Raw genomic sequence first — 27,233 nt, 5'->3', positions numbered from 1 at the left:
TTCCTACTGCAGCGATAAATTTAGCCTTTTGTCAGTTAGAGCATAAGCTATAAACACACACACACATACACACACACTGCTTCCTCCCTGCTGACGTGCCAGTGTGGCATCAATGCTGCTCTTCCTCTGACGTGCTGGGACTCTCAGCCTCAGCAGCAGCTTCACATCCTGCCTGATGAGCTATTTTTAGACCCTCCTCCAACCCTCACACACACACACACACACACACACACACACACACACACACACACACACACACAAACACCATGTCCGAGCTCTCAGGTCAGGCTGAGTTGTGGCGGCTGCAGCAGCGTCGACAGTAATCAGGTTTCAATGTGAAGACGGTTCAGAGTGACAGGAAGTACAACTGCTCTGTGTGTGTGTGTGTGTGTGTGTGTGTGTGTGTGTGTGTGTGTGTGTGTGTGTGTGTGTGTGTGTGTGTGTGTGTGTGTGTGTGTGTTGACCAGAAGGTTCATCCTGCTGAGCAGATGAACCCAGGCGCCCCCCTGTGGTGGTGGGTTGTTGCTGCAACCCGGTGGTTGGGGTCAGGTGTCTGAACAGAGGGGGCGGAGCTATGTGGCGGAGGGAGAGGCGGGTGGACACTTGTTATATGTATATAATGTATATGCATATATGGACATGTATTAATATCTGCATGTATTTAATGTTTCTATGTCTGACTTGCTGATTGGCCTGGATTCTGTTCTTGGTGGAAACAAGACAGTCAAAGAAGAAATTCAATGTTACACTGACCTCTGACCCCTGACCTCTGACCCTAGGATGACAGGAACAAACTGATAGAGGCTCATTGTTATTGATATTGATTGCTGGTGAAGGTTTGCTGTGGTCTTATTCAGGCTGGAAACATCTCGTAGATTCACAAAACACTTTCAGGCGTCCACTTGTTCTCACTCCTGTGTGAGTCGTGATGTCACCAAGGGAGAATCTGTGTGGCTCCACGGGCCCAACACACCTGCTCTCAACTGTTTAGACTTCTTCCATCTGACAGACTTTAGGATTCATTCATGCAGGAGATAAAGGTGGAACATCTGAGAGGAACACAAAGCGCTCTTGGTGTAAATGATGCAGTGCTGGATGGGAACGACTGGAATCACCTTTGTTGCACATGAAATGAAATAAAATAAAAAATAAAATCTTGGGAAAAAAATCTTCTTCTTCTTGACACTCTCCATCCTTGTAGCTCCCTCAGAGAAGTGTTCATCCCTCAACTCTGTCTTTTCTGTGTGTGTGTGTGTGTCAGAGTGCTCGCGACCCTTCAGGCGCCTCAATCGCCTTGTACACAGCCAAGCTGCACCATCCCAACAAGACGGGCAACCACGTGGTTCTGCAGGCGCTCTTCTACCTGCTGGACCGGGCTGTGGAGAGGTGAGGACCACACTGCTACACTCAGTAACAGTAGTCAAGTATTTCCTCACATTGTTGCTGTGACTTCTGTCTTCAAATGAAGCTTTGAGACTCAGAGGAACGGCCTGGTGTTCATCTACGACATGGCCGGATCCAACTACACCAACTTTGAACTGGACCTCAGCAAGAAGATCCTCAACCTGCTCAAGGTGTGACTCACATCCCACTGCCGTGTTCTCGCTTGGAGCCAGTTTGCTGGCTTTCCTGCTCTAATCACGGTCATCACTGCTTGGCTGTAGGATCAGGTGGTCTGGGTTAGGGTTAGGATTAGGTTCAGGTGGTCCGGGTTAGGGTTAGGATTAGGTGGTCTGGGTTAGGGTTAGGATCAGGTGGTCTGGGTTAGGGTTAGGATCAGGTGGTCTGGGTTAGGGTTAGGATCAGGTGGTCTGGGTAGTATATGTTGGGAGATGTAGGGTGCAGATGTGGGTTCACTTCAACGTCTACAGAAGAGATGAGAGACTGCTTTTTTTATTGATGCGTTGATTGCAAAGTATTCACATTCTGTACTTGAGTAAAAGTACGGATGATTGGGTAAAAAATACTCTGGTAAAAGTACTCATTCAACTCCTTTACTCAAGTAGAGTAAGAAAGTGCAGCTTCTGAACTGCACTTAAAAAGTAAAAACTATTATTTTTGCTTCTTGATTTTGCCAAAATGAAAAGGCTGTGACAGAATAACTAGCAGAACCAATCAGTGATCCGAAGCTGAAGTACTCGAACAGAGAAGATACCTGAAGTATTGAGTATTTGTACTTTGCACCTCTGATTGCACTTCAGCTTTTGAGCATCATTCATATGCTGTATACGACGCATACTATGTATACTATATTATGTACGAACCCCTGGAGGGTGGATTGAATACTTTGCATGCTCTCTGTGTGTCCACCAGGGGGCGTTTCCCGCCAGGCTGAAGAAGGTGCTGATCGTGGGGGCTCCGGTGTGGTTCCGGGTTCCCTACAACCTGCTCAGCCTGCTGCTGAAGGAGAAGCTGAGGGAGCGGGTGAGTTAGTGCAGACACTCTCGCTGGTGATTGGCCGTGAACGTCCACAGCCAATCAGAGGGACGCTGGCTGCTCACGGGACGGGAAGCAACCATTCCTCTGCTAAGGATTCTGAATGTTGAACTATGAGGGTCAGAATCCAGACAAACTTTAAGTTTCACTGTATGGCAGCGTTTCTCAACCAGTGGGGCGCAACCCAGAAGTGGGTCGCAGAGCTGTTTTTGATTCAGTTCTATCATTTCAATGATTTATTGACCATAAATGATAGAAAGTGGGGATAGTGTTTTTATTGTAGTAAATGTGGGTCTTTGCAACTTGATGAAGAGGAACAAGAAGATGCTGAAGGTCCTGAGACTCCAGCAGTGGAGAACCTCTGACTTTATGGCCTTCAGTCATTTATTCCAAATGAGTTTTAATGCAGCTTGAGTCAACCAGCAGCAGCAGGTTGAGCCACCGCGTCCACTGTCCCTGCACTCTTCTCATTCTGCTGGTTTTGTCTCTGATGGTGTGCTGCTGCTGGTGTTTCCTGCTCCTCCTCCTCCCACTGCTCCTCCTCCTCCTGCTCCTCCTGCTGCAGGTGCAGATGGTGAGGATGGCAGACCTACGGCAGCACCTGCCCAGGGACTGCCTGCCACAACACCTGGGTGGCCTGTTGCCCCTGGACGCCCACAGCTGGAACCAGCAGCTGCTGGTGGTCCAGAACGGGCGGGCGGACCCGGTGGACGAGCTGGTGGGGGTCCCGCTGGAGGAGGACGCCTCCGTCCACGTCCCAGGACCCGAAGCCCTGCGGCCGCAGGAGCTACTGCTGCACCTGGGGCGCCTGCAGCGCTCCGGAGTCCACCAGGAGTACGAGGAGCTGCGCAAGGAGCAGCCAGCTGGAAGCTTCCACTGCGCTCAGTAGGTCCAGTGGAGAGTAGAAGAGCTTTATTAGTCCCCCTGCGGGGACGTTGGCATCATTACAGCAGCAGTTTAGAGCAAAAAAAAGAAAAGTTCTATGAATTAAAATGAAATAAAGAAATCAGAATAAAATAAAATATTTGTCCAGTATGAAAAGAGGAAAAAATATATAAAAACAAGATATTTTTTCCCTTATTTAGTTATTTACACACTGATAAGTACATATAAGTATATATAAATAAGCGTTTTATTGCACCTTTCTGAAATGTAAAATGGTTAAGAAGCTGATCATCTCATCAACCGAGCCCTCAGCTCCCAGTGCTGGCTGGTGTCACTGGATCAACACTCTGCTGTGACTCACTGTGTGCAGAGCCGCCTGCAACCAGGAGAGGAACCGCTATGGAGACGTGCTGTGCCTGGACCAGACCAGAGTCCGACTCAAAGCCCACCGAAACGAGGTGGGTTGGTTGGTTGGATGGCTGATTGATTGATTGATTGATTGATTGACTGGTTGGTGCCTCAAGTATTGAAGTGTTGACGACTGGCCTTGGCCTTGTGAAGACGACTGGCAGCTCCAGCTCCCTGAGCTGGTGCTCAGCTGCTTAAGAACCAGCCAATCGGGTGTCTCCACCTGCCAGTCGTCCTCCTTCCTTCACTGTGTCCCTCGTCAGACAGATGTTTCCTCCCCTGCACCCTGGAGGAGGTTGTTGTCAGCAAAGTATTTTAATAACTTTTGGAAAACAAAAGACGACTTATTCGCCCATGGGAAATGTGCAATTCTCCTCTTTAATGCCCCCCCCCCCCCCCCCGCCCCTGTGTAGAGGTCAAGAGGTCACTGCTGATGACCTCTGCCTGTGTTGTTTCCAGAGGTCGGACTACATCAACGCCAGCTTCATGGACGGCTACAAGCAGAGACGAGCCTACATTGGTACTCAAGGTAGGACCACACACACACACACACACACACACACACACACACACACACACACACACACCTGCACTGGATAGCAGCGTTTCTCAACTGGTGGGTCGCCAGCCCAAAGTGGGTCGCTGAGCTGTTTATATTAGGTCACTGATTTGTGGGATTTTTTTTTTAACACACATATATATGTGTGTGTGTGTGTGTGTGCATGTAAAGAGAGAGAAAGAGAAAATGTTGGCCTTTTTTTTGCGGGACAATCTTTAATTCAATCATTTCAGTGGTTTGACTCGACAGGACAGAAGTGGGCCAGTTTTTTTATTCTGTGGAGTCACTGTGGCTCCTGAGACTCTAGCAGTCGTCTCCATGTTGCTGTACCTGCAGTACAGCAACATGGAGACGACTGCTTGAACGTTTGCAAAGAAAATCTGAACTTGAGCAACGTGTCCATTGGATTTGCGGTGGCCACACTGGGAACAAAACAGCACATAGACGGAAGATGGCAGTGCAACAGTGGTGTGTTGTGTGTGTGTGAGAACCTGGTGCTGCTCCACCACTGGCCTCCACACGGTACTGCTGCATAAACTGCTGGTCAATGTCTGACAGCAGTTTCAATGTCACACATCCTGCTCCATGGCAGTGACACGTTGGTGTGAAAGAAGCCGGCGTGATTGTTCATCACCAGGAGGGGAAAAAGTGTGAAAAACAAGTTAAATATAAGTTTTACAAAAATACAAAGTTCAAAAGATTTTTAAAAGTGTCAAGTACAGATAAGAGTGTTTGAAGTGTTATGCAATACTATACAATATATAATGGTAATAACAATATCAGTCAAATAATACTCCTATTACTAGTAATAATAATAATAGTGTGATGGGGCAGTGTAATATAATAAGGAGTGAACGTTGCATGACGCCCCCTGCTGTCACACTACAGGGCCGCTGGAGAAGACCTACGGAGATTTCTGGAGGATGGTCTGGGAGCAGAAGGTGCTGCTCATCGTCATGACCACCAGGTACATCAAGGGAGTAACACAGATACCAGTGTTACCAGGTGAGCTCGCTCTCACATTGATAACACTGTGTGTGTGTGTGTGTGTGTGTGTGTGTGTGTGTGTGTGTGTGTGTGTGTGTGTGTGTGTGTGTGTGTGTGTGTGTGTGTGTGTGTGTGTGCTGCAGGACAGACGAGGGCAGTCGCAGGAAGTGTGGTCAGTACTGGCCCCTGGACGAGGGCGGCCAGGAGGTCTACGGCCACATGGCGGTGCTGAACCAGAGGGTGGACCACCACACCCACTACAACCACACCTTCCTCCAGCTGCACAACACAGAGGTGCAGTGAACACCAGCAGCTTCCAGAGCAAAGGCTGGACACAGTCACTGTAGCCGTTCGAGATTCTAGATTCTAGATGCCTCTGCTGCTCAGCAAGCAAAGGCAGCAGGAGGAAAAGTGTCAGCTGATCCTTTCCAGGACTAATGAGGCCTTCATCCTCCACTCTTCATCCTTCTCAAGTTGTACACTTCAAAGTCCTGATGCACCAATTCCACTTTTTTACAGAACCAGTAGAGTACCAGTACTTGCATTAGAGTACTCACCGATACGGAGTACTTTATAAGGCCATTACACTTTATAGGACGACATTGATTTTTTTTTCAGTCATCGTCAGATGTTGTGTTATTTGAACAACATTCCTCAGCAGCTTTTCTAGAACCAGTTTCACTGCAGTACAAACACACATTTAACACAATTGTTGCATACATATATTTACAACTGGTATCGGTGTCGTGGTATCGACACGTATTTTACAAGTACTCAACCTCAACCTCGTCCTCCTCCATCTCTTCAGACCTGTGAACAGAGACAGGTCAGTCACCTGCAGTACCTCAGCTGGCCAGACTATGGCGTCCCCACCTCGGCGGTGACTCTCATCGACTTCTTGGGAGCCGTGAAGAGACAGCAGAGGAAGATGGTGAAGGCCCTGGGCACCCAGTGGTCCGGCCACCCACTGGGCCCCCCAATGGTGGTCCACTGCAGCGCAGGGATCGGGAGAACAGGTGAGTGGCGCCGCTTCACCTCCAGGACGCTCACATACTGAGTTCAAGTTGTTTTCTTGATGGACAGATGCTTTATTATTGTGGGCAGGCAGAGCAGAAAGACACAGCAACAGCACTAATACATAAACCAGGCTCCACTGTGACATTTATTATAAGGCAGTGTTTCTCAGTGGGTCGCGCAGCTGTTTTCATTGTGTTGCGGTGGGCATTTTTTAAAAAATTTTTTTAAAGGGATTTAATGGGAAAATGTCTCCATTTATAGAGAAAATGTTGGACATTTATTTTGCAGGACTCACAAATTCAGTTCAATTCAATTCAATCATTTATTTACTGGACATGATTGAAAGTGGGCTAGCATTTTTTTATTTGTGTGGAATAAATTTGAGTGGCGACTTTGAGGATAAGACAGTGGTTCCTGAGACCACCTGGACCACTTCCTGGACCAGGTGAGAACCAGCGCTGCCAGGTGTTCTAAGGAAAATACTCCTCGTCTCTGGGTTCTTCTTCTTCTTCCAGTCTCTCCCCTCTCACAGTTCTTGTTCTGACCCCTCTGCAGGAACCTTTTGTGCGCTGGACATCTGTCTGTCCCAGATCCAGGACGTGGGGACACTCAACGTGTGCCAGACGGTGCGACGCATGAGAACTCAGAGGGCCTTCAGCATCCAGACCCCGGACCAGTACTACTTCTGCTACAACGCCATCCTGGAGCACGCCCAGAGGCAGGGCCTGCTTCCAGCCAATCAGTGAGCTCCCAGGCCACCGCCCCTCCCCCTCAGAAAGCTCACCTGCCCACAGAACTTCACCTGTAGACGTTGCACCTTTGTTTTCCTCCGTTTGCAGAGCAGGTTGAGGTGAAGTGCTGGAGTTGCTCAACTTTGCCATGCTTCAGTGTGACGGTTCTCTCTGGCGGCCCCTAGCTGTCTGTTCTCTTCTTGCCTGAGCAGATCTCAGGAGCCTCCTGGCTCTCGTCTTGGAGGCACGTTGGGGTTTGAGGGACCAAAATGTTGTTGTAACCTTGAGTTCATTGGTTGGAACCTTCTAGAAGAACTTCACCTCCATGAAACCAGAACTGTCCATCACTGCAATGGAACAGGAAAGAAGGCTAGCTAGCCCCCCTCCTTCCCGCCATTATTTTGCAAGCTAAATAAAGTACATGTTCACTTGAAGACTGGAGACCAACAGCAGTGTGGTTGGAGGATGATGCAGAGGCTCTTCAGATGGAAGAACCATAGCTTGGACTGACACAAGCATGATTTGAGTGATGTTGTTAGAATTTCTCTGGTGGGTTGTCAAAGAAAGCGAATCAGTCATGAAGATGGTACGATTGGCCCTGATCAAGACTCATACTGACCACAAGGGGGCGACAAAACACCACATTTGTGGCCATGAAACTATCAATTCCCAAAAGGTTTTTCCAGCCTGATGAGTTTTAACAGCAGTTTCCTTCATGTCCGTTCAAAGTCACTGACTGGCAGTGAACTGGGGGTGAAGGCTGTAAACTACCTGCTGAAGTCCCTCCACTCGTCTGTCTCCACAAACTACAGCCAGTGACCACTTGGGCCTTTGATGAGACCTTGTGACAATTTCCTCCAGCTGATGCCAGGAGTTGAGGCGCTGCAGTGCTGAGCTCTCACCTCTCTGATGCTGACAGTCCACACCTCATGCCTAGTGCAATATTTTATTCTTTTTCTATTTTCTTTTTGAAACTAATCGTGTCTTAGCACTTTTCAGAGATGACTCCTGACATTATTTGCCGAGACAGGACCAAACCACAGACTTAAGCGCGTGGTCTCGTGTCATGATGGAGAAATAACTTGTTGGTTTGTGGAGGTAAATATGGATATTAACTTCTCAAGTATTAGAAATGATTTTTTTATGGAAAGAAAAAGATCAGCGTAAAATGTTGTTGGAACAAATCAAAGCGTCTCCTCTTCAGCCACAATGAAAGGATGAGTTTGATGCACAACTGTGAGCTCGCCCTCGACACTGGCGGCAGTCAGACGTCGTGGACGGTGCTTTTCATTCTTACTGTTCTACACACTGTGGTTGTAATCAGCGCTTTCATCCGGTGCCAGTGTCTTGCCATTCATATAAAGTTCATGCACATACAGTCGGTGTCTGTCAGTAAGTGTCATTTGCCAGGTGCAACCTTCAAACTAAAAGATGTCTTCTTTACTACAGAATTCATATTGAATTTGCTTGTAGTGAAGTGTGTTCGCTCTGCCATCCTCGTGCACTCTGCTATTGAAATGATTATTATTATTTTTCCTGTCAGCGCTGGACACAAAATGTCTCTGTTTTATTTTTCTATTGTATTCCACAACTGTTTTCATACAATTACCCAGGATATGCAGTTATCTATGTTCATTTTATATTTGTTTTATTATCACCTATTACTTTATCATTTGTATTGTATGACGGTTGAATCAAGCTATACTGTAATAAAACAAACTGCCATCATAAACATTTGTCTGAAGTGGTTTTTTTTTTTCTTCTAATTGCTATTATTATATTGCTATTATTTTTATTTCCAGTAAACAGAATATTTACCCCTGTGTTCAAATGATGACTAGGAGTGTGGATATTGGTGCCCTTAATGACACACCTGCAGAAATATGAATGGTTATGGATGGAATATGAACATTTGGGGAGCTCCCTGATGGCTGAGGGACACCTTTTTGTAAAACGAACAACTGTGATGAGAGACTTTTACGACATGTGACCTTTAGATGAACCTGTCGCACTAAATCCTCTTTAACAACAGGCCGTCTCTTTCAATCAGCTGCACCTCCGTTCCTGTGTCGAAGCTCAACACCACATCATGAATCTGTCACCTGGACTCACATTGTTCGCACACAATCAATCTGATTGGACCACAAAATCCAACACAGTCACACAACACTTATTTTAGTACCATTTCAGCAAATGTTCAGGCTTTATTTTCTGCATTTATACAGTTCATTAATGCACAATAGGTCTCATATGCTGTGACCCTGTGGTCCCTCCCAGGATCCAGAGTCTTTCATGTCCCCGACACATAGAACTGCATTTACACAATTAACCTCAGCATGAATGATACTAATTCTGTTCTCCAGGTGGAAGTGTTTTGATATTTTTCAGGTCTTGTTAGAGCTGCTAACCTGTGAAACTGCGCTCTCTCTGTCACAGATACTCAGGCGGTCAGCTTGCATCTGATGTTACTGTCGAGGTCAATGAGACCTCGAGGGGCCATTTGGAGGCGGATGGTTTGGGTATCTGGTCAATATGTGGTCCATGGTTTGTAACGGATCCCCACATTCGCACTGGACACATGTGAAACTGCTAACAATGCAGCACAACTGAGCTCCAACAGACAAACACCTCCATCAACAACAACATCAAGGCCCTGCTGGCTTTTAGCGGCTCCTATTCAAAGCAAAGTGACGTGTGTCGCGGCGCGAACCAATGGCAGCGGAGGGGGCGTGTCCAACTATTTTGTTACAAACACGAATCCGGAGTGAGAAGCCTTTTTCCTGGGTATGTAACCGCTCTTTAAACCGTAATATTCCAAACACTTTGGCTGTTTAGTGACGGTAGGGGTCTGCGTGTCGGTGCTCTGCACCCCCGGAGCCCTGCCACGACCACCCCGGCCCGGGGCTCCGGCCGCCGCTCGGATCGCTCCGACGGCTGCTGTTGAACCGCTCGTCAGCGGCTTGAGATCGGCCAGGAAAACACCGAGCACCGCGGTGGTCGATCCGGTGTCGCCCGGCTGTCAGCGGCTTCAGCCCGCCGATCGGCACCATGTCGTTCTGGTCCCAAGCTTCCCGCCGCCCGCCGGGTGGAAACGCGACCGTGAGCCGGCGGCGAGCACGGAGCCCGAGCCGCTAATGGAGCTCCGAGAGCGGGGAGAGAAGGAGGTGGTGGAAGAGGCGGAGGAGGGGGGGGGGGGTGTTGTGGTGGAGCGACAGGCGGGCTCGACATTTTACTCCCCGGCTGCTCGAGTAAACAAAGAGCGAGATTCGAGCTCGGTCGATCTCGCACCGAGGTCTCCGAGGAGAAGCGGATCGCCTGCCCGCCTCGGCTCGACTGCTCGGCGGGGAAAGTGGCAATGATGCTCCGCCGCCGCCGTAGTTCCTGTTCAGTTTGACTTTGGCATTGTTTAGTAAAGGGCAACTGGATTAGGTGCTGTCGTCTGGTGCGTGTGTGCGTGTGTGTGTGTGTGTGTGTAGGCGGGGAGGGGGTTAAAAATCTAAATCAGCGTTCACTCCACCCCGCGAGGCCCGACTCCATCAGCCCTTCAGCAGCTCTGATGCAGAGCGTCTGTCGGGAGATGGTGTCATTTAGTTCCTTTTAGGACCTTTTGTTTGGGCGGGCAGCCGAGAGCTACAAGCCCACCGACCGCCGGGCGGAGCCTCCACGGAGCTCCCTCTAGGGGTCTCCACTGTCACCCTGCCTCGTTTCGTATTCAACATACCTGTACTTATTCTATCGATAAAGATGGAATATGGGGAGAAAGGGAGAGAATGTGTGTCTACGCTGTCATATCACTTGCGTGTTCAGCTTGTTGCCCCTTCGAAAACCCCGGGCTGGCGGTGTTTGTATTAGCGGGCGGTTGTTAGTAACGGTTGGGGTGGATGGTTGTGAGTGTTAACGCTGCAGTGGAGCCCTGCGGTCGCTGCTGGATCCTCCAGTCGGTTCGGGAGGAAGGAATCCCGATGTTAGCAGCAGCTCCGCCTGTCGAGGCTGAGGGTTTATTTTGGAAGTTCCACCTTTTCGGGGATTTCGCATGACCGACGTGCGCAGTGATTGGCTGAGAGGTTACAAAGAGGCGGGGCTCTGGTTGCAAAGGCTCCCCCCGCCATCTCAGGCCCCTCCCCCACCTACAATGTCACGTGTTTTGTAGAGCCAGGAAGTATGCAAGCGTTGCAGCTCGGCTCGCTTTCCAAAGGACGATTAAAAACCAAAGCAAAGCTGTTTATTAGCTGTTAGCTGCTGTGAGTCGAGTTGTTGTTGTTTACCAGAGAGTCAAGGTCCCGGACTCAGTGAACGAGTGTACATTAACGCCAACACTGAGCCATTGAGTCCAGCTCTACCGTACTGATCATGGGGCGCACAAAGCCAACACTAACACAACTCTTCCCCAGACAGTTTAATCAATGAGTTCACTGTTGTATTTTTGTAGCTAAGGCTAACCTGCCTATGGCGGTCTCAGTCACAACACTTGCACGCAATAGATGCATTTTGTTTAATTTGACCACACTCTATGGGTTGACACGTTTATAAATTCATCTCGTGACGTATAAATCTACATTAGCGTCATACACGACTGACTGACTGGTTTGCTGACTGGCTGCGGACTGACTGGCTGACCGGGATTGTGGCGGTTCAACTCAAAATGGGCGTGCATGGTTGCTGTGCGATAAAGTCTTGACTGACAGCTCGTCTCTTACAATCCACTTCCGTCGCCCCGCCCACAAAGTAATCCTCCGAACGCAGCGACCAATGAGCGGTGACCGGGGGCGGACCATATATTTGTAAACTCCGCCCACGTCCACGGCGAACGATCGGAGATTGTTTTCCTCTCGTGGACATTGTCACTTTAGCGGATTACAACTTCAATTGTTCGGCTATAACTCGGTCCTCCGCGGAGCGAAGCAGCTCGGAGCGTCCCGCAGCCTCTCCGCTGAGCTCCGGTGAGGACGGAGAACCGCCGAGCGGACGGATTAACAGAGCAGCAGCATTGGGAGCTGGAGCTGCTGCTGAGGGAGGGTGAGTTCAGTGGAGCAGTCAGCGGCTAACACTGAGAGCTAACTGCCTGCCGTCTCTCACTCGGTCAGGATTCAGCCCGTCACTCGGCGGCTCCTCGCTGGTGAAGAGTGACGGCGAACCGGCTGTAAACTAGTGGAGCTGCCGTTGATCCAACAGTTCCAGCAGCAGCAGTAGATCACAGCTCAGCGGTTAGCTCGCATGTGCTTCCTGTGCTAGTCCACACTGACGGCTGCTGCCGCTGTTGTTTACATTAGCTAGCGGGTACTTAGCCTGCTAGCGGCTAGCAGAGCCACCGGACAGAGAGGGGGGCTGGGGGGGAGCTCTCGGTGTGTTAAAACAGTAGTAAACTCTCTCTCCCTCGCACTCGACACAACAATGAAGGCGACCTGAGCCTGACTGACTGAAGTTCCGTTTGTTTTGCTCACCTGCTTAAAATGGGGTGGTCGGTGCTACAAGGCAGTGCCTCGCTCCCAAATGGCGGGCGGAGAGGAGGGGAGGCGGTGCTGGGACTGGAGCTCGGTGCTGGAGCTCCAGGGCCGTGTAGGGGAATGTGCGGCTGACATCAGCTGCTGTTAAGTCCTTGTTCTTCACACAAACTGCCTTTGTACCGGATGCACGGCAAAGTTGTGTGTCTCCAGTCACCGGCCGCGGCTCATTGCTCAGCCTTCGACATCATTTCATCTCTTTTTGTGTTTGGTTTGTTTGTGTGTTTCCAGTTTCTGTCTCCAGCCGCGTCCCGCTTCCAGCGTCACTGTGTCGCCGCGGTTCACTCGACGTGTGGAGCCGCTTCAACACACCATTATTTCCCCTCATGGTTTTAAAGTTTGATTTCGAGCCCCGTTCCCTTTTATTTTCATTCAGCTGGGTGTTGGTGACTGAGTGCAGGCGCCAGGAGGAGTAGGAGCGCATGAAGCGGCTCCCTGCGTCTCTACAGCAGCACCTGTTTGTTGGGTTGGTGACGTCACCCGTCAGCCTTTGATTGGCTGCGAGAAGGAATAGATGGTTTTACACTCGGCACACGGCAGTTATTTTATTATATTTTTTTGAATGTAGGTCTTTCTCCGCGTGACCATGTTCACTAGTGACTCCTCCCAGTGATGACACTTGTTGAAAACAGACTGGAGGATGGGTTTCTCTTTGACTTCTGTTGGCTTTGCATGAACCTTTTCTGATTTTCTGCTGTACCAATGACAGCCAGTTGTTCTTCTTGTGGTTGCTGCTGCAAGACGCAGTGTAAGACGTGAGGCCTGTGAACGCATCTCTGATTGTGTTAACCAGTCAACTGAGCCACATGAGGATGGAGGCCTCATAATGTTGAGTAAAGTTGCGAGCAGACGCTAGAGGATGGCCTCCATCAACCCAGGTAGACAGTGAGAGACTGAGAGAGAAGATTTCTGCCACCTGTTGGTCACTGAAACCAGAGCAGCAGGTTGATGTTTGAAGGATTGAAGATATCTCACAGCCATTGGTGAACGAGCTCTGTGTTGCTTCTCCTCCCTCAGGTCTCTCTGCTCTTTCGAGAATGAGTTCATAATGAAGCGGCGACTGGAGGATCAGGAAACAGTTTTTGCGTCCCAGCAGCAGCAGCAGCGGCGCCTGGCTGGAGGTGCAGAGGCCTTCCAGCACCGAGTGCTGGCTCCTGCTCCTGCTCCATCTCCTGCTCCTGCTCCTGCTTCTGCTTCTGCTCCTGCTCAGGCTGTGTACGAGACAGACAGCATGCAGCCCACCGCAGGCCAGCTCCAGTACTCCGTCCCACAGGGATACCAGGTACCAGCATCTAGCACCATGTCACAGCTAGAGCTTCATCGCACAACACAACACAACAAATGCTTTTTAAAGATTCAAAGATTGTGTTGGTCACATGTCAGGTTCAATGGCAGTCGGTGCAGAACCCGGTGTGATTTTACAGAAAGAGTAAAAAAAAAAAAAAAAGAAGTTGAAAAATGGCAAATTAAATAGAAGTTTTACAAAGTTAAAAAGATTCCAAGAGTGGCACAGTGGTACAGATGGGGGTGTTTGAAGTGTGATGCAATACAATACAATATGAAATAATATAATATAATTGGTATGATTGAAATGGAAGCACTGTTGATCAGTCTGCAAACTCTGCTGAGTTGTTGCTAATAAATAACTGTGAATAGTGTTGACTCAGTGCTAACAGGTTGCCTGGTCACCCTCTGGTCAGCAGCATGTGACCCCGCTGTGTTTGGACCCTCCAGGTTCCCACCGTGGCACAGAACAGCGGCGGCCATGTGCACGCCCCCAGCCCGGCCGTGCACGCCGGCCCCCACCACCACGGCCCGGCGATCCAGGCCCATGCAGCCGCTGTGATGTCAGGCCACAGCCACACCGCTGCTCCTGCTGCCACTGCACAGGGCCAGCAGTTCCAGAGGCTGAAGGTCAGTGGAACCAGCCAGTCAGTCAGCCAGCTAGTCAGTTAACCAGCCAGCAGTCAGCCAGTCAGCAGTCAACCAGTCAGTAAACCAACCAGTCAGTCAGCAAGCAGTCAACCAGTCAGTCAGTGTTGCTCTTGTCCTAAACATCAGAGTGGCAGTGCAGCAGACGGACTGCTCTCTCATTGACTCTGTGTTTGATTGACCTCCAGGTGGAAGATGCTTTGTCCTATTTGGACCAAGTCAAGCTGCAGTTTGGCAACCAGCCTCAGGTCTACAATGATTTCCTGGACATCATGAAAGAGTTCAAGTCTCAGAGGTGAGGCCACTGTCTGAATCACTTTGAATTGAAGGACTGAAATACAGCAAAAGTGCTTCTTTACGTTATGAAACAGTTTGACTGAGTTTTCTCTTTTTATTTTTATTTTTATTTTTTTATAAATGATATTGTTTCAAATTATTCAATAGAAATGTGGAAGATGATGTCATCAATTTTACAACAACTCTGCTGACTGGTTTGTCCCTGTGCTGCCAGTATCGACACCCCTGGGGTGATCAGCAGAGTGTCGCAGCTTTTCAAAGGTCACCCCGACCTCATCATGGGCTTCAACACCTTCCTGCCGCCGGGCTACAAGATCGAGGTCCAGACCAACGACTTGGTCAATGTCACCACGCCGGGTCAGATCCACCACATCACCCCGCACGGCATCTCGGTCCAGAACATCCCCATCACTGGAGCGGCCACCCAGCAGGTGGCGCCACCACCTCCACCTCCACCTGCTGCTGCTGCTGCTGCTGCTGCAGTGGCCGCCACCACCGCAGCCCCGCCCCCACCCACCCAGACCACGCCCGCCAAGACCAGCAAGGTGGAGACCAGCCACACCTTCACTCATCTACTTTATTTCTTTATTTCATTCCATATATGCCAGTTAGACAGGCACTGCTAACCCTTAATATAAAATCATACTGACAGAAATTTTAAGTAAGCAAAATTAATAAAACACAAAAAAAAGGAAATGAGTGACCTATTGGGAAAAGAGTGAGAAGCGGCACAGCTGCTTCTGTGTGTGTGTGTGTGTGTGTGTGTGTGTGTGTGTGTGTGTGTGTGTGTGTGTGTGTGTGTGTGTGTGTGTGTGTGTGCGTGCATATATATATATAAATATATATATATATATATGTATATATATATATATATATGTATATATATATATATATATGTATATATGTATATATGTATATATATATGTATATATGTATATATATATATATATATATATATATATATATGTATATATGTATATACATATATATATATGTATATACATATATATGTATATATGTATATATATATGTATATACATATATATATATATATATATATATGTATATATATACTGTATGAAATCATGTTTACATCTGCTCATCTGTCTCCCATCAGTAAGTCATTAATAATGAATGATCATTAAAGGGGACAATGTTTTTTTTTTTGTTTTTGTTTTTTTTTGCTTGATTTCGTCACTGAGGTGATTGCACACTCCATTGGTAATGGACCTTGACAGAAACATCACCTGGTGTTAGCTGAAGCTGTGCTTTGTTCAATCAACTCTCTCTCTCTCTCTCTCTCTCTCTCTCTCTCTCTCTCTCTCTCAGCCCCTCCAGCCTCCCCAGCCTCTGACTCCCAGCAGTCAGAGCAGTCCGTCCGTGCCCTCCTACACCTCGCCCCGCTCGCCGCCCCTGCAGCTCCACCCTCCGCTGGGTGGGACCCCCGCCGGGCCTCCCGTCCAGAACAACCAGCCGGTGGAGTTCAACCACGCCATCAACTACGTCAACAAGATCAAGAACCGCTTCCAGGGCCAGCCGGACATCTACAAGGCCTTCCTGGAGATCCTGCACACCTACCAGGTCACCACCGCCCACTGGTTCACCCTCAACCCAACTCACACTGACCCAGCCTGTCTCAACCGGTGGCTCGCAACCCAACAGTGGGTCCAGTTGAGAAGCTGTGGTCTAAACTGTCACATGGTACAGTGTTGTGGAGGGAGTCTGTCAGTGGCAGCTCTTCACAGAGTCCTCTTCAGTCTTCAGTTGACCACTTTGTGTCCCCTTGTGCAGAAAGACCCTCAGCTACTGGCTGTCATTATCAATATTATTAATATTATTATGGAATCTGCCCTTCAGCAGGAACAATGTCTGACACACTGTGTTGTCATATAGTGTGCATTCTAATGACATTGTTGTGCCATCCCAAAAGTCACGGCTAGATACCCTTTCACATGGTGCTTTGTTTTTTTTGGCTTTGCAGTGCAGCGTGTGGGTCTTAATGTGGAGTTTGTGTGTTGTTTTGTGTTTCCAGAAGGAGCAGCGCAACGCCAAGGAGGCCGCAGGCAACTACACCCCCACACTGACGGAGCAGGAGGTCTACGCCCAGGTGGCCCGGCTCTTCAAGAACCAGGAGGACCTGCTGTCTGAGTTCGGACAGTTCCTGCCTGACGCCAACAGCTCTGTGGTAACTGCCAACGCCACCTAGTGGACACTTTTCCTCTCACTGGAGGGGAGAACGACCAGAGAACAACATCACATAGAGCACTGTGTTGTTATTGATACTGTGTGTGTGTGTGTGTGTGTCTCCTCAGCTGTTGAGTAAGACCACGGCGGAGAAGGCGGAGTCGGTGAGGAACGACCACGGCGGCACCGCCAAGAAGCTGCAGCTCAACAACAAGCAGAGGCCCAATCAGAACGGCTGCCAGATCCGCCGCCACCCGGCCCCCGGGGCCACGCCCCCCATCAAGGTACACACCAGTGTGTAGTATAGAATAGAAGCCTTTATTGATCTCACATTGGGGAGATTTGCATCATTGCAGCAACAATGTAGTTGATCCGGATTCTTCTTTATGACCACATTCAGATTCTCACAGCTTGTGTTTGGTTTATATTCTGTGGCTGCAGAAGAAGCCCAAGTTACTGAGCCTGAAGGACTCGTCGATGGCAGAGGCCAGCAAACATGGAGTGGGGACAGAGTCTCTGTTCTTTGAGAAGGTAACTGGAATTCAGTCTCCAGGCCAATAAAAGCAAACCGCTGATCGACGGCGGTCAGTTTGAGATTTGTACAAAAACTAAAATCCAGAATCGTCAGGAACAGAAAGAGAGAAATGGTTGCGATATTGTTTAAATGGGATTGTATTGAATGAAGTGAAAAGTTAATATCAAGTCCTGGAGTACGATGCACATCTCATTCTGAACTGGACTCCTCACTCAAACTCTCACAGGTGCGCAAGGCCTTGCGAAGTGCAGAGGCTTACGAGAACTTCCTGCGGTGTTTGGTGATTTTCAATCAGAAGGTCATCTCCAGGGCTGAGCTGGTGCAGCTGGTGCTTCCCTTCTTAGGGTGAGTCTGCTGCAAATATCTACACATTCACTTCATCCAAGTCAACACTTCCCACAAAACCTTTGTTTTTGTCTTGCAGAAAATTTCCCGAGCTGTTCAATTGGTTCAAGAACTTCCTGGGCTACCGCGAAGTGTCGCACATGGACACCTACCCCAAGGAACGAGCCACCGAGGGCATCGCCATGGAGATCGACTACGCCTCCTGCAAGAGGCTGGGCTCCAGCTACAGAGCCCTGCCCAAGAGCTACCAGCAGCCCAAGTGCACCGGCAGAACGCCGCTCTGCAAAGAGGTGAGCGGGGGGAGGAACCGCAGAGAACAGCTGGACATCATGGGTGGGGTCCAAGGTTTCAGTCTGAAATGGATTTTAAACCCTGTTGAAAAAGAAGTTTGATAAAAAGCAAAGTTCTTAGCGAATTCAGGACCACTGAAAACAATTTAACTTTTTTGATATCATTTATTATTATTATTATTATTATTATTATTATTATTATTATTATTATTATTATTATTATTATCATTATTATTATTATTATTGTCATTACATATATTGAGAAAGGGGAGGTAGTTCAGCCTACAGTAAGGTAGGTGGCAGTCAGGCACTTATCAAACTGGTTGCCACCTGCTGAAACGAAGAAGAAGAAGAAGAAGAAGAAGAAGAAGAAGAAGAAGAAGCTCAACTCAAGTTTGAAAGTTTATGTAGACTTTAAAAAGTTGAGTATAAAAGCTCAGTGGTTGTCAACTGGTGAAGTCTCAGGACCCACATTTTTTTTTTCTTATCATGAGGTTGCGATCCAAATTTATTTCACATAGAATAAAAACTCTCCCACTTTCTATCATGTCGAAGTAAATTGAATTGAATTGAATTGTGTGTCCTGCAAAATAAATGTCCCAACGTTTTCTCTACAAATCTGTATGTTGAAACTGCCCAAGAAGCTGTGACCCACTTTTGGGTCGCGACCCACTGGTTGAGAAACGCTGCAATGTGTTGATTCGTGCTCAGACCCTGCCTGTGCAGGATGTATCTGACTTGAAGGTTCCCCAGGACCCTGAAGATGTTTTGTGTTGTGGTGTTCAGGTGTTAAATGACACCTGGGTGTCGTTCCCCTCCTGGTCCGAGGACTCCACCTTCGTCAGCTCCAAGAAGACCCAGTATGAGGAGCACATCTACAGGTGTGAGGACGAACGCTTTGAGGTAAATCCAAAAGTCAAAGTTCTTCTTCTTCCCCTTCTTCTTCTTCCTGGAAATAAGGAGCCAACACATACAGAGTCTAGACCAGTGGTGGGCCAACTGTTGACCGGTGGGCCACAGTGGGGTCTAAAATGTGCCAGAGGGGCCAGAGCAGCCCCACGGTGTTGACCTCTTTATTGAAATGACTGTGGAAACATGGAGGACGTACAGCTGTCATGAATGACCCGCTATTCACATCACTTCTTCACTTCCAGCGGGCCAAGTTAAAAAGCTCAACAGTTTGCACCTCCGGCTCTATTTTAACCCCTGCTGTTGCTGCTCTCAGCTGGACGTGGTGCTGGAAACCAACCTGGCCGCCATCAGAGTCCTGGAGACGGTGCAGCGCAAGTTGTCGCGCATGTCGGCGGAGGAGCAGGCCAAGTTCCGTCTGGACAACACGCTGGGCGGCTCGTCGGAGGTGGTCCACCGCAAGGCCATCCAGCGGATATACGGCGACAAGGCGGCCGACATCATCGACGGGCTGAAGAAGAACCCGGCCGTCTCGGTGCCCATCGTGCTCAAGAGGTGAGGGAGGAGCTCCGGCCTGTGGGCGGTGGCAGCGCCTCATGTGTACACACACCTGCTTTTCTGTAGCCCAGACTGCTGCTGGCAGCTTCACATAGGATCTTTGATTTTGCTGTGTTTTTGTGAGTGTGAATACGACTGCTGAGACTTCCCGCTTGGCGCAGCTCCCCAGTGTTGACCCAATAGAAATGAAAAGATGTCCTCTTTGGTCATGATCTCCCCACCAGGTTAAAGACCAAGGAGGAGGAGTGGCGGGAAGCCCAGCGAGGCTTCAACAAGATCTGGAGGGAGCAGAATGAGAAGTATTACCTCAAGTCTCTGGACCACCAGGGCATCAACTTCAAGCAGAACGACACCAAAGTGCTTCGCTCCAAGTCGCTGCTCAACGAAATCGAGAGCATTTACGACGAGGTACTCGCATTGCAGTACTCACACATACCAAGTACTTCATAAGATCGTTACACGTGTTTTTTTTATTGCTAATGGAAATAAATCGAATCAAATCAAATACATGGGTGCACTGCTAGTGTGGCTGTGTGTGATGGAGCAGAGTTTGAGAACCTGCTGGAACCTTCTGCTGTCACTCTGCTGCAGCGCCAGGAGCAGGCGTCGGAGGAGAGCGCCACCGCCGCCGCCGGCCCCTCAGGGCCCCACTTGACGCTGACCTACGAGGACCGGCAGATCTTGGAGGACGCCGCCGCCCTCATCATCCACCACGTCAAGCGGCAGAGCGGCATCCAGAAGGACGACAAGTACAAGATCAAGCAGATCGTCCAGCACCTGCTGCCCGACCTGCTCTTCTCCCAGCGGGGCCAGCTGTCCGACCTGGAGGAGGAAGAGGAAGAGGAGGAAGAGGAGGTGGACCTGGACCACGTCGCAGCCAAGAAGCACAACGGCGTCCCAGGCGGCGCCGGCGGAAGCCCGTCCAAGTCCAAGCTGTTGTTCGGCAGCGCGGCGGCGGCGGCGGCGACGAGGCTGCGCGGCTGCGACGAGGCCTACAACCTCCTGTACGTCAACAACAACTGGTACATCTTCCTGCGGCTGCACCAGACGCTCTGCTGCCGCCTGCTGCGCCTGTACTGCCAGGCCGAGCGGCAGCTGGAGGAGGAGCTGAGGGAGCGCCAGTGGGAGCGAGACGTCCTGGGACTGAAGAAGGACAAGAGCGAGCACCCGGCCGTCCAGCTGCGACTCAAGGAGCCCAGTGAGTAGCACCACGGGGGTCAAGAGGTCAAGGAGAAAACTAGACTGACACACTGGCTCACACTCATCCAACAGCAGAAGAGTGCAGTGATTGATGATGCAGTTCAGATGAGGGCTGCAACTAACCATTGTTTTTGCTGTGGCCTGATCTCGTGATTATTTCCTTTCCATTAGTCTTGATTATCTTCTCTATTTTTCAGCTATTTTATTTGAGAAGTAACTCTCATCAGAGAGACTAACCCGAGACTTCCCTGGCCCCAGTCACCTCCTCCAGCTCATCCAGTGGGCATTCCCAGTGGGACATGCCTGGAACACCTCTCCAGGGAGGCGTCCAAAACAGAGGCCCGAGCCACCTCGGCTGGTTGCTCTCCATGTGGAGGAGCAGCAGCTCTACTCCAAGCTCCTCCTGGGTGACCCAGTTCCTCACCCTGTCTCCGCAGTGCTAGCATGCAACGCTAGCTGAGATCCACAGAGTTGATCCAATGAGTTTGGCAGCTTTATTTTCTGTGAAATGCTCCCAAACTTTAGAAGCTTTGGCCGGCGGGGTGTAAACAACGAGGGACACTGGAGCGGGATTTTATCATTCAGCAATTTAACATGGCGGTAGCACAACGCGTCAGCGCTTAAAGTTTCAATTCAATTTTTGTTGTGGATTATATTGAGTCATCATTTAGATAAAAGATTCCATCTCTGACCCACCTAGAGATGTTGTTTTCTCACCTTGCATGGGGAGATTGCTGAGATTCTTCCAAAAGGAAACCACGGAGGTGTTTAGCCCTCTGTTTACAGCTGTCAAAGTTGACTTTTAGCTCTCTGCTGCTTTGTTGGACCTTCCTGGTGAACAGCAGCAGCGTCAGAGGACAGGACACACACCTGTCTGGGAGTGGTGTCGTTGCCCTGAGTGACATCACAAAAGGATGATTACCGCCATTCCTCGTTTTAGCGAGCACTTTTTGAAAAGTGGGGAAGGCAGGAGAAGTAGAAGATGGTGTTGCTAGCAGGTGTCGCTAAGGGTTCGGGTTCTCTGAAACGACTTCTTCTTCAGCTCTTTCATCTCATGGCTCTTGTCGTCTTTGTCCCCCTCTAGTGGACATCGAAGTGGAGGACTACTACTCAGCCTTCCTGGAGATGGTGAGGAACCTGCTGGACGGAAACATGGAGGCGTCGCAGTACGAGGACTCGCTGAGGGAAATGTTCACCATCCACGCCTACATCGCCTTCACCATGGACAAACTCATCCAGAGCATCGTCCGCCAGGTCAGCCTCCCACCCTCCAACTGTCTCTCCTCCTGCTTCCGGACGGAGACAGAACCTCTGTGGAGGTTCTCAGCCGTCCAGGTGGTCTTCGTGTAGAAGGTGAAGTTGAGGCCACTGGACTTGTTGTTACAATCTTGAAGAAAGCAAAACGTCTTCACGATTGTAACGACAAGCTCAGTGTACGTTAAGAACAACTCCAGTTGAATTAACTTCAGTCATCTGGATTCAACCGGATCTGTTCTTCATGTAGAAGTCCAGATGTTCTACGTTAAGAAGAGGTCCAGTTGAATCAACTTGATGGTTCTAAAGTCTGTAGCCAGTCAGTGGCCTCGTCTCACCCTCTCCTCCCGCCCCTCCCTGCAGCTCCAGCACATCGTGAGCGATGAGATCTGCGTGCAGGTGCTTGACCTCTACCTCTCGGAGAGCGGCGGCGGCGCCACAGGTGGGGCGACGCCCACTCAGCCCTCGCGCAGCTTGGCCGAAGGCATCTACCAGCGGAAGGCTGAGCAGATCATGTCTGAGGAGAACTGCTTCAAGGTGAGTTGGGGCCCCAACACCAGGGGGCGCAACCAGGATGAGCGGCGGTGGACTGAGCGCCTGATGTGTCTCCGCCTCAGGTGATGTTTGTGAGGAGCCGCGGGCAGGTGCAGCTGACGGTGGAGCTGCTGGACACGGAGGAGGAGAACTCTGACGAGCCCATGGAGGTGGAGGTGAGGCGCTCGGTGTCGACCGTCAGGTTCCGGCCCGTTTCACCGCTGAACAGAGTGGGAAAAATCCAAAGGCCGTTTCATTTGTTGAGCAAATGCAGAAAGACAACGACGGCACTGTGGAGGCCAGTAGGAATCCAGTATTGCAGTGAGTCCAGGTCATTAAAGTCAATCAATCAGCCAACCAATCTGATGATTGGCGTTTCTGCCTCCTCGCAGTAACCAGCAGGTGGCAGTAGACTAATGGATGATGTCACTGCACTCATGACAGTGATGATTGAAGTCAATGTTCCCACGTGCAGATCAGTCACTTTGGCCATGTTAAGTTTCTTCAGGTGAACTGCTGATGTTGGTGGACTCGTCCACTTCCTGGTGTTGCTTCACCCGTCAACCATCTCATCCACAACATGTCCTCCCACTCTACGTTCCGACATGCTCCACTCATTTTTTTGGTTGCCTTTGTCTGGTTCAGCCAGCGAAAAACCAGTCGGGCGACGACGCATTCAAAAATATAATTTCCGTTGTTATTTTTCCTTTTGTTTGCAGCGTTGGTCTGATTATGTTGGACGCTACTTAAACCCAGATTCCACCACACCTGAGTTGAGGGAGCACCTCGCCCAGAAGCCTGTGTTTCTCCCCAGGTACCAAGACTGAGGAACTGAGCCCCAGCGATAGACTGCTTCTGGACCAGGTTCTGGACCAGAACCAGTCTATCGCTGGGGCCAAGACCCTGTTGTATTTTCAATGTTTCTTCTGATTTCTTAGCTATAGATTTTCTTTTCTTCATGACTATTTTCCCTCTGCTGCTTTGAAGCCCAATTTGACCCCCTGAACCTGAACTTGCTCTGACCCTCTCCACATGCACACATGTCAGGGCTGCAAAAAAAAATTAAACTCTAGCTGCTCCAGAGTGCCACCTGGTGGTAAAAACACTTAGTTGGGCCTAGCACCAATCTAGGAAGGTCGTAGAGAGATGGGCCAAAAATCCACCCATTCATCGTTTCAAGAGCGACATTTCATGCATTCTGACCTTTGACCTCTGATGAACCTCCAAGTGAGTTATTTCCATTTGTTTGAACAAAATCTAGCACAAAAGTCAGACAGTGGAAGTACGGGGGGCTTGAAAATTTAGTACGAGCCAGACGAGACCTTGATGATGAAAAGTTATCCACAAAACTCGTAAGAGCTCCGCAGTTTCCATATGATGGCCCTTAAAATCGCCCTAGAAACACCATGAAACTGAAATGCCCCCAGCGGCCACTAGGGGGCATCAGACACGGCAGACTCAGTCCCTTAAACGCTGCTGGCAGCTTTAAGTTTTTTTTCCTTTACTTTTATTTTTATTTTTGCCATCTCATCCGTGTGGAGGTCCAACATGGTGCCTGCTCCTCTGACAGTAGCAGCTCCTCGGTCCCAGTGGTGGACTGAGCCTGGTTCTGTGGACTGAAGCAGCTTCTGTGGACTTGTGGTCTCACCAGGAACCTGAGGCGGATCAGGAAGTACCAGAAGGGCCGCGAGCAGCTGGACAAGGAGGCGTGCGAGGGCGGCAGGAAGTCCCTGGACAAGGAGAAGATGGAGTGCATGTTCAAGCTCAACTCCTACAAGATGGTCTACGTCTTCAAGTCTGAGGACTACATGTACCGCCGCACCGCCCTGCTCAGGGCCCACCAGGTGGGGTGCTGCTGCGCTACGCTCTCCTCCTCCTCCTCTTCCATCTCCTCCTACTACTCCTCTTCCTCCTGCTCCTCCTCACCCTCTTCCTCCTTTTCCTTCTCTTCCTCCTGCATTTGCTTCTCCTCCGCCTCCTCCTTTTACTTCTCCCCTCCTCCCCCTCCTTCTATTCCTCCTCTCTATTACTTCCTCCGCCTCCTCCTGCAGGAAGCTTGACAAGAGTTTTGAAGCTTGTCCTGCAGTTGGAGATGTTGTGTGTGTGATGGTCCTCCTGCTCCACTGAGATCACCCCTGTATTTTCATGTTTCAGCATCCAGCCAAGTTGACCCTGTTTTCTGTCAGAAGTTATTCAAGTTTTTAAAAGAAAATACGACTGAATTCTTTTGGCGGGTTTTGGTTTTAAAAGTGTGTGTGTGTGTGTGTGTGTGTGTGTGTGTGTGTGTGTGTGTGTGTGTGTGTGTGTGTGTGTGTGTGTGTGTGTGTGTGTGTGTGTGTGTGTGTGTGTGTGTGTCGCCCTACAGTCTCATGAGAGGGTCAGCACGCGGCTGCACAGCCGCTTCCAGGCGTGGCTCAACTCGTGGGCGGAGGACCATGTGGGGGTCGAGCAGAGCGCGGCGAGCGGCCGCTGGCTGCTGGGTGAGGGCGGCGATGGCCTGGTGCCCTGCGTCACCCGGTGCCAGCCAGAGGTGCTGCACTTCAGGACCATCAACAAGTACCGGGTCCAGTACGGCCCTGCCCCTCCCCCCAGCAAGGCCCCTCCCCCCAGCAAGGCCCCTCCCCCCAGCAAGGCCCCCTAGTGGTGGCGGAGGGGAGGTTCAGCGGTTTTTAAGGCCACGCTGGGAGCACAGCGGCGCCACCTGCCGTCTGCGGCTGGACGTCACCCAGTTTGAGCAGCATTTTTAGCTGGAGACCTTCTCTCCTCTTCTTCTCCTTCTTCACTGCTACTGGGCCACTGGTGCCAAAACCCTGGAGGAGCTCCAGGAGACCAAGTTCTCCACCAGCAGCCACACCTCCTCCTCCAGCTCCTCCCCCTCCCCCACCTTCAGCTACTCCTCCTCCAGTTACACCTCGTCCTCCTCCTTCAACTACACCTCCTCCTCCTCCTCCTCCTCCTCCAGCTACACCTCCTCCAATCAGACGTCCCTCCAGCAGCCACCTGGACCAGACAGACAGACAGACAGACAGACTGGTGCTTTTTTTCTACTTCCCTTCAGTCAAGTCTGGACTTGTGACCTCTGACCTCTTGGAGGTGGAGGTGGGTTTCTGTTTTCCTCAGTGCTGCCCCCCAGTGTCCAGGAGGTCGGTCGGCAGACAAGTGCACTTATTCAGCAACAGAGGGCGCGCCACTGAAGCCCCGCCCCCCAAGCTGCCACTCTGCCACCAGATGGCGCTCAGACTCTGATGAAGCTGCAGTTTGAACAGTTGGAGCTGCTGGAGACCACAGTCCAGCTGCTGAATGTCTCCTGCTGCCACTGTGTGTCCACCTTGTTGTGTGTATGTATTATATATATAAAGTTCTATCAAACACAACTGCCCCCCCCTCCCCTGAAGCAACAACAACCTTTTTTAAAAAAAACAACTGCCCTCCGCCAGGACACCAGCATGCGCGCACACACACACACACACACACACACACACACACACACACACACACACACACACACACACACACACACACAGAGTCAGTTCTCAGTGTAAATATAGTGTACATAGTCTCAGACTTTTTATGACAGGTGTGTGTTGTTGTGCTCGTTGTTCAACTTTCCAACTCGACTGTGACTTCGGTGATGAATTAAACTAAAGTCAGTGATGTACATTGGAAAAAAGGACAAACCATTTATTACACTTTTTACCAAAGGGAGTTGATTATTAAAAAATAGCTGTGCCCCCCCCCCCATTCCTCCACTCCTTTATGTAGTTTTTTTTTTCTTTTTGATTTCTGTAGTCAAAATGTGCAAAAGTAGAAAATGTATCCAAGTCTTTCAGTTTTTATATATGAGAAAAAAATAAGATGTGTTGTCGTTTATTTTTTTTTTCTTCCGATTGTGACATTTGGCTGGTATGAAACACACAACACCCTCCCTACACAGACACACACACACACGCACACACACACACACACCCCTCAGCCTATTTTTGATAATGGAAGAAGTCACACAAGCATGATGTCTTTAGTCCCTTTATTTAGACATTATTTAAAGTAATAATAATAAAAATGACCTTTGTAGCCGATGGAAGCTTCCTGGAGTCGTCGAGTGATTCATTGATTTGACTGATTTTACTTCTCAGAACAGGAGCTGCTGCTGTTGCAGAGAGGTGTTGAAAGGCTACACAACTTTCTGACCAGATTTTTTACTATATTGGTTTTGTGAATGTGTTCTCCTCTTGTCCAGCAGAGGGCGCCCCTCACCTGCATCACAAGGAGGCCATTGACCTCGGAGATAAAGAACTATTTCCTGTGGGAATGATGGATATCGGATGAATTCAGTGTTCCTCAGCAGAGCTTCTTCACTTTTTCATCATCGTAGAAAACGTTCCACATCTCCTGAAGTCGTTAAACATTGAACCGAAGATTCACTCCGTTGCTTCAGGAGGAGGTTTCTGTCTGGGGGTTCAAGCGTCTCATCCCTCTCCAAGCGCTTCTTTGGAGTTCCTGCAGGGGGCGCTCAAGGCGACCTAGTACACCTACCAATTCAAGAAATGTTACTTGAATTTCGAACAGCAGAGGAATAAACGCTCAGTTCGAGAAAAAAAAAAAAAAAAGGTTAGCATATGTAATACTATTCCTCCTGAAAGATGGCTCGAGAAACAACAAGCAAACATTTAT

At 49.6% G+C, this 27,233-nt stretch overlaps 2 protein-coding genes across 6 annotated transcripts; both read left to right on the top strand.

Moving 5' to 3' along the window:
* Positions 1-266: 266 nt before the first annotated feature.
* Positions 267-8,755, top strand: LOC142882008 (tyrosine-protein phosphatase non-receptor type 9-like). Its single transcript, XM_076016447.1, has 11 exons — positions 267-282; positions 1,281-1,386; positions 1,469-1,574; positions 2,314-2,424; positions 3,002-3,321; positions 3,692-3,779; positions 4,189-4,258; positions 5,177-5,255; positions 5,419-5,569; positions 6,084-6,291; positions 6,848-8,755. The coding sequence occupies exons 1-11, from the start codon at positions 267-269 to the stop codon at positions 7,036-7,038; spliced, it is 1,446 nt and encodes a 481-aa protein (XP_075872562.1). The 3' UTR covers positions 7,039-8,755.
* A 931-nt stretch (positions 8,756-9,686) lies between these two features.
* On the top strand, positions 9,687-26,643 carry LOC142882010 (paired amphipathic helix protein Sin3a-like). 5 transcript variants are annotated; one of them, XM_076016450.1, is made up of 22 exons: positions 11,801-12,039; positions 13,542-13,691; positions 13,722-13,806; positions 14,259-14,438; positions 14,645-14,751; positions 14,968-15,298; positions 16,083-16,334; positions 16,786-16,938; positions 17,066-17,221; positions 17,379-17,468; positions 17,699-17,817; positions 17,897-18,107; positions 18,894-19,010; positions 19,333-19,571; positions 19,799-19,982; positions 20,166-20,772; positions 21,859-22,028; positions 22,392-22,565; positions 22,646-22,738; positions 23,282-23,376; positions 24,214-24,406; positions 24,928-26,643. In XM_076016450.1, exons 2-22 carry the CDS (start codon positions 13,573-13,575, stop codon positions 25,201-25,203), a joined length of 3,951 nt encoding a protein of 1,316 aa, XP_075872565.1. In that variant the 5' UTR covers positions 11,801-12,039; positions 13,542-13,572; the 3' UTR covers positions 25,204-26,643. The 5 variants fall into 5 exon arrangements, with proteins under 5 accessions (XP_075872567.1, XP_075872568.1, XP_075872564.1 ...); XM_076016452.1 differs by lacking the exon at positions 11,801-12,039 and adding an exon at positions 9,687-9,807 and having other exon boundaries at positions 13,542-13,806; XM_076016449.1 differs by having other exon boundaries at positions 11,800-12,039; positions 13,542-13,806.
* Positions 26,644-27,233: the final 590 nt, after the last annotated feature.

The sequence above is a fragment of the Nelusetta ayraudi genome, unplaced genomic scaffold, assembly GCF_046127955.1.
Source record: "Nelusetta ayraudi isolate G7.1 ecotype Tasmania unplaced genomic scaffold, CSIRO-AGI_Nayr_v1 ptg000228l, whole genome shotgun sequence".
Taxonomy (NCBI): domain Eukaryota; kingdom Metazoa; phylum Chordata; class Actinopteri; order Tetraodontiformes; family Monacanthidae; genus Nelusetta; species Nelusetta ayraudi.
This window is presented reverse-complemented; position numbering and strand designations above follow the sequence as displayed.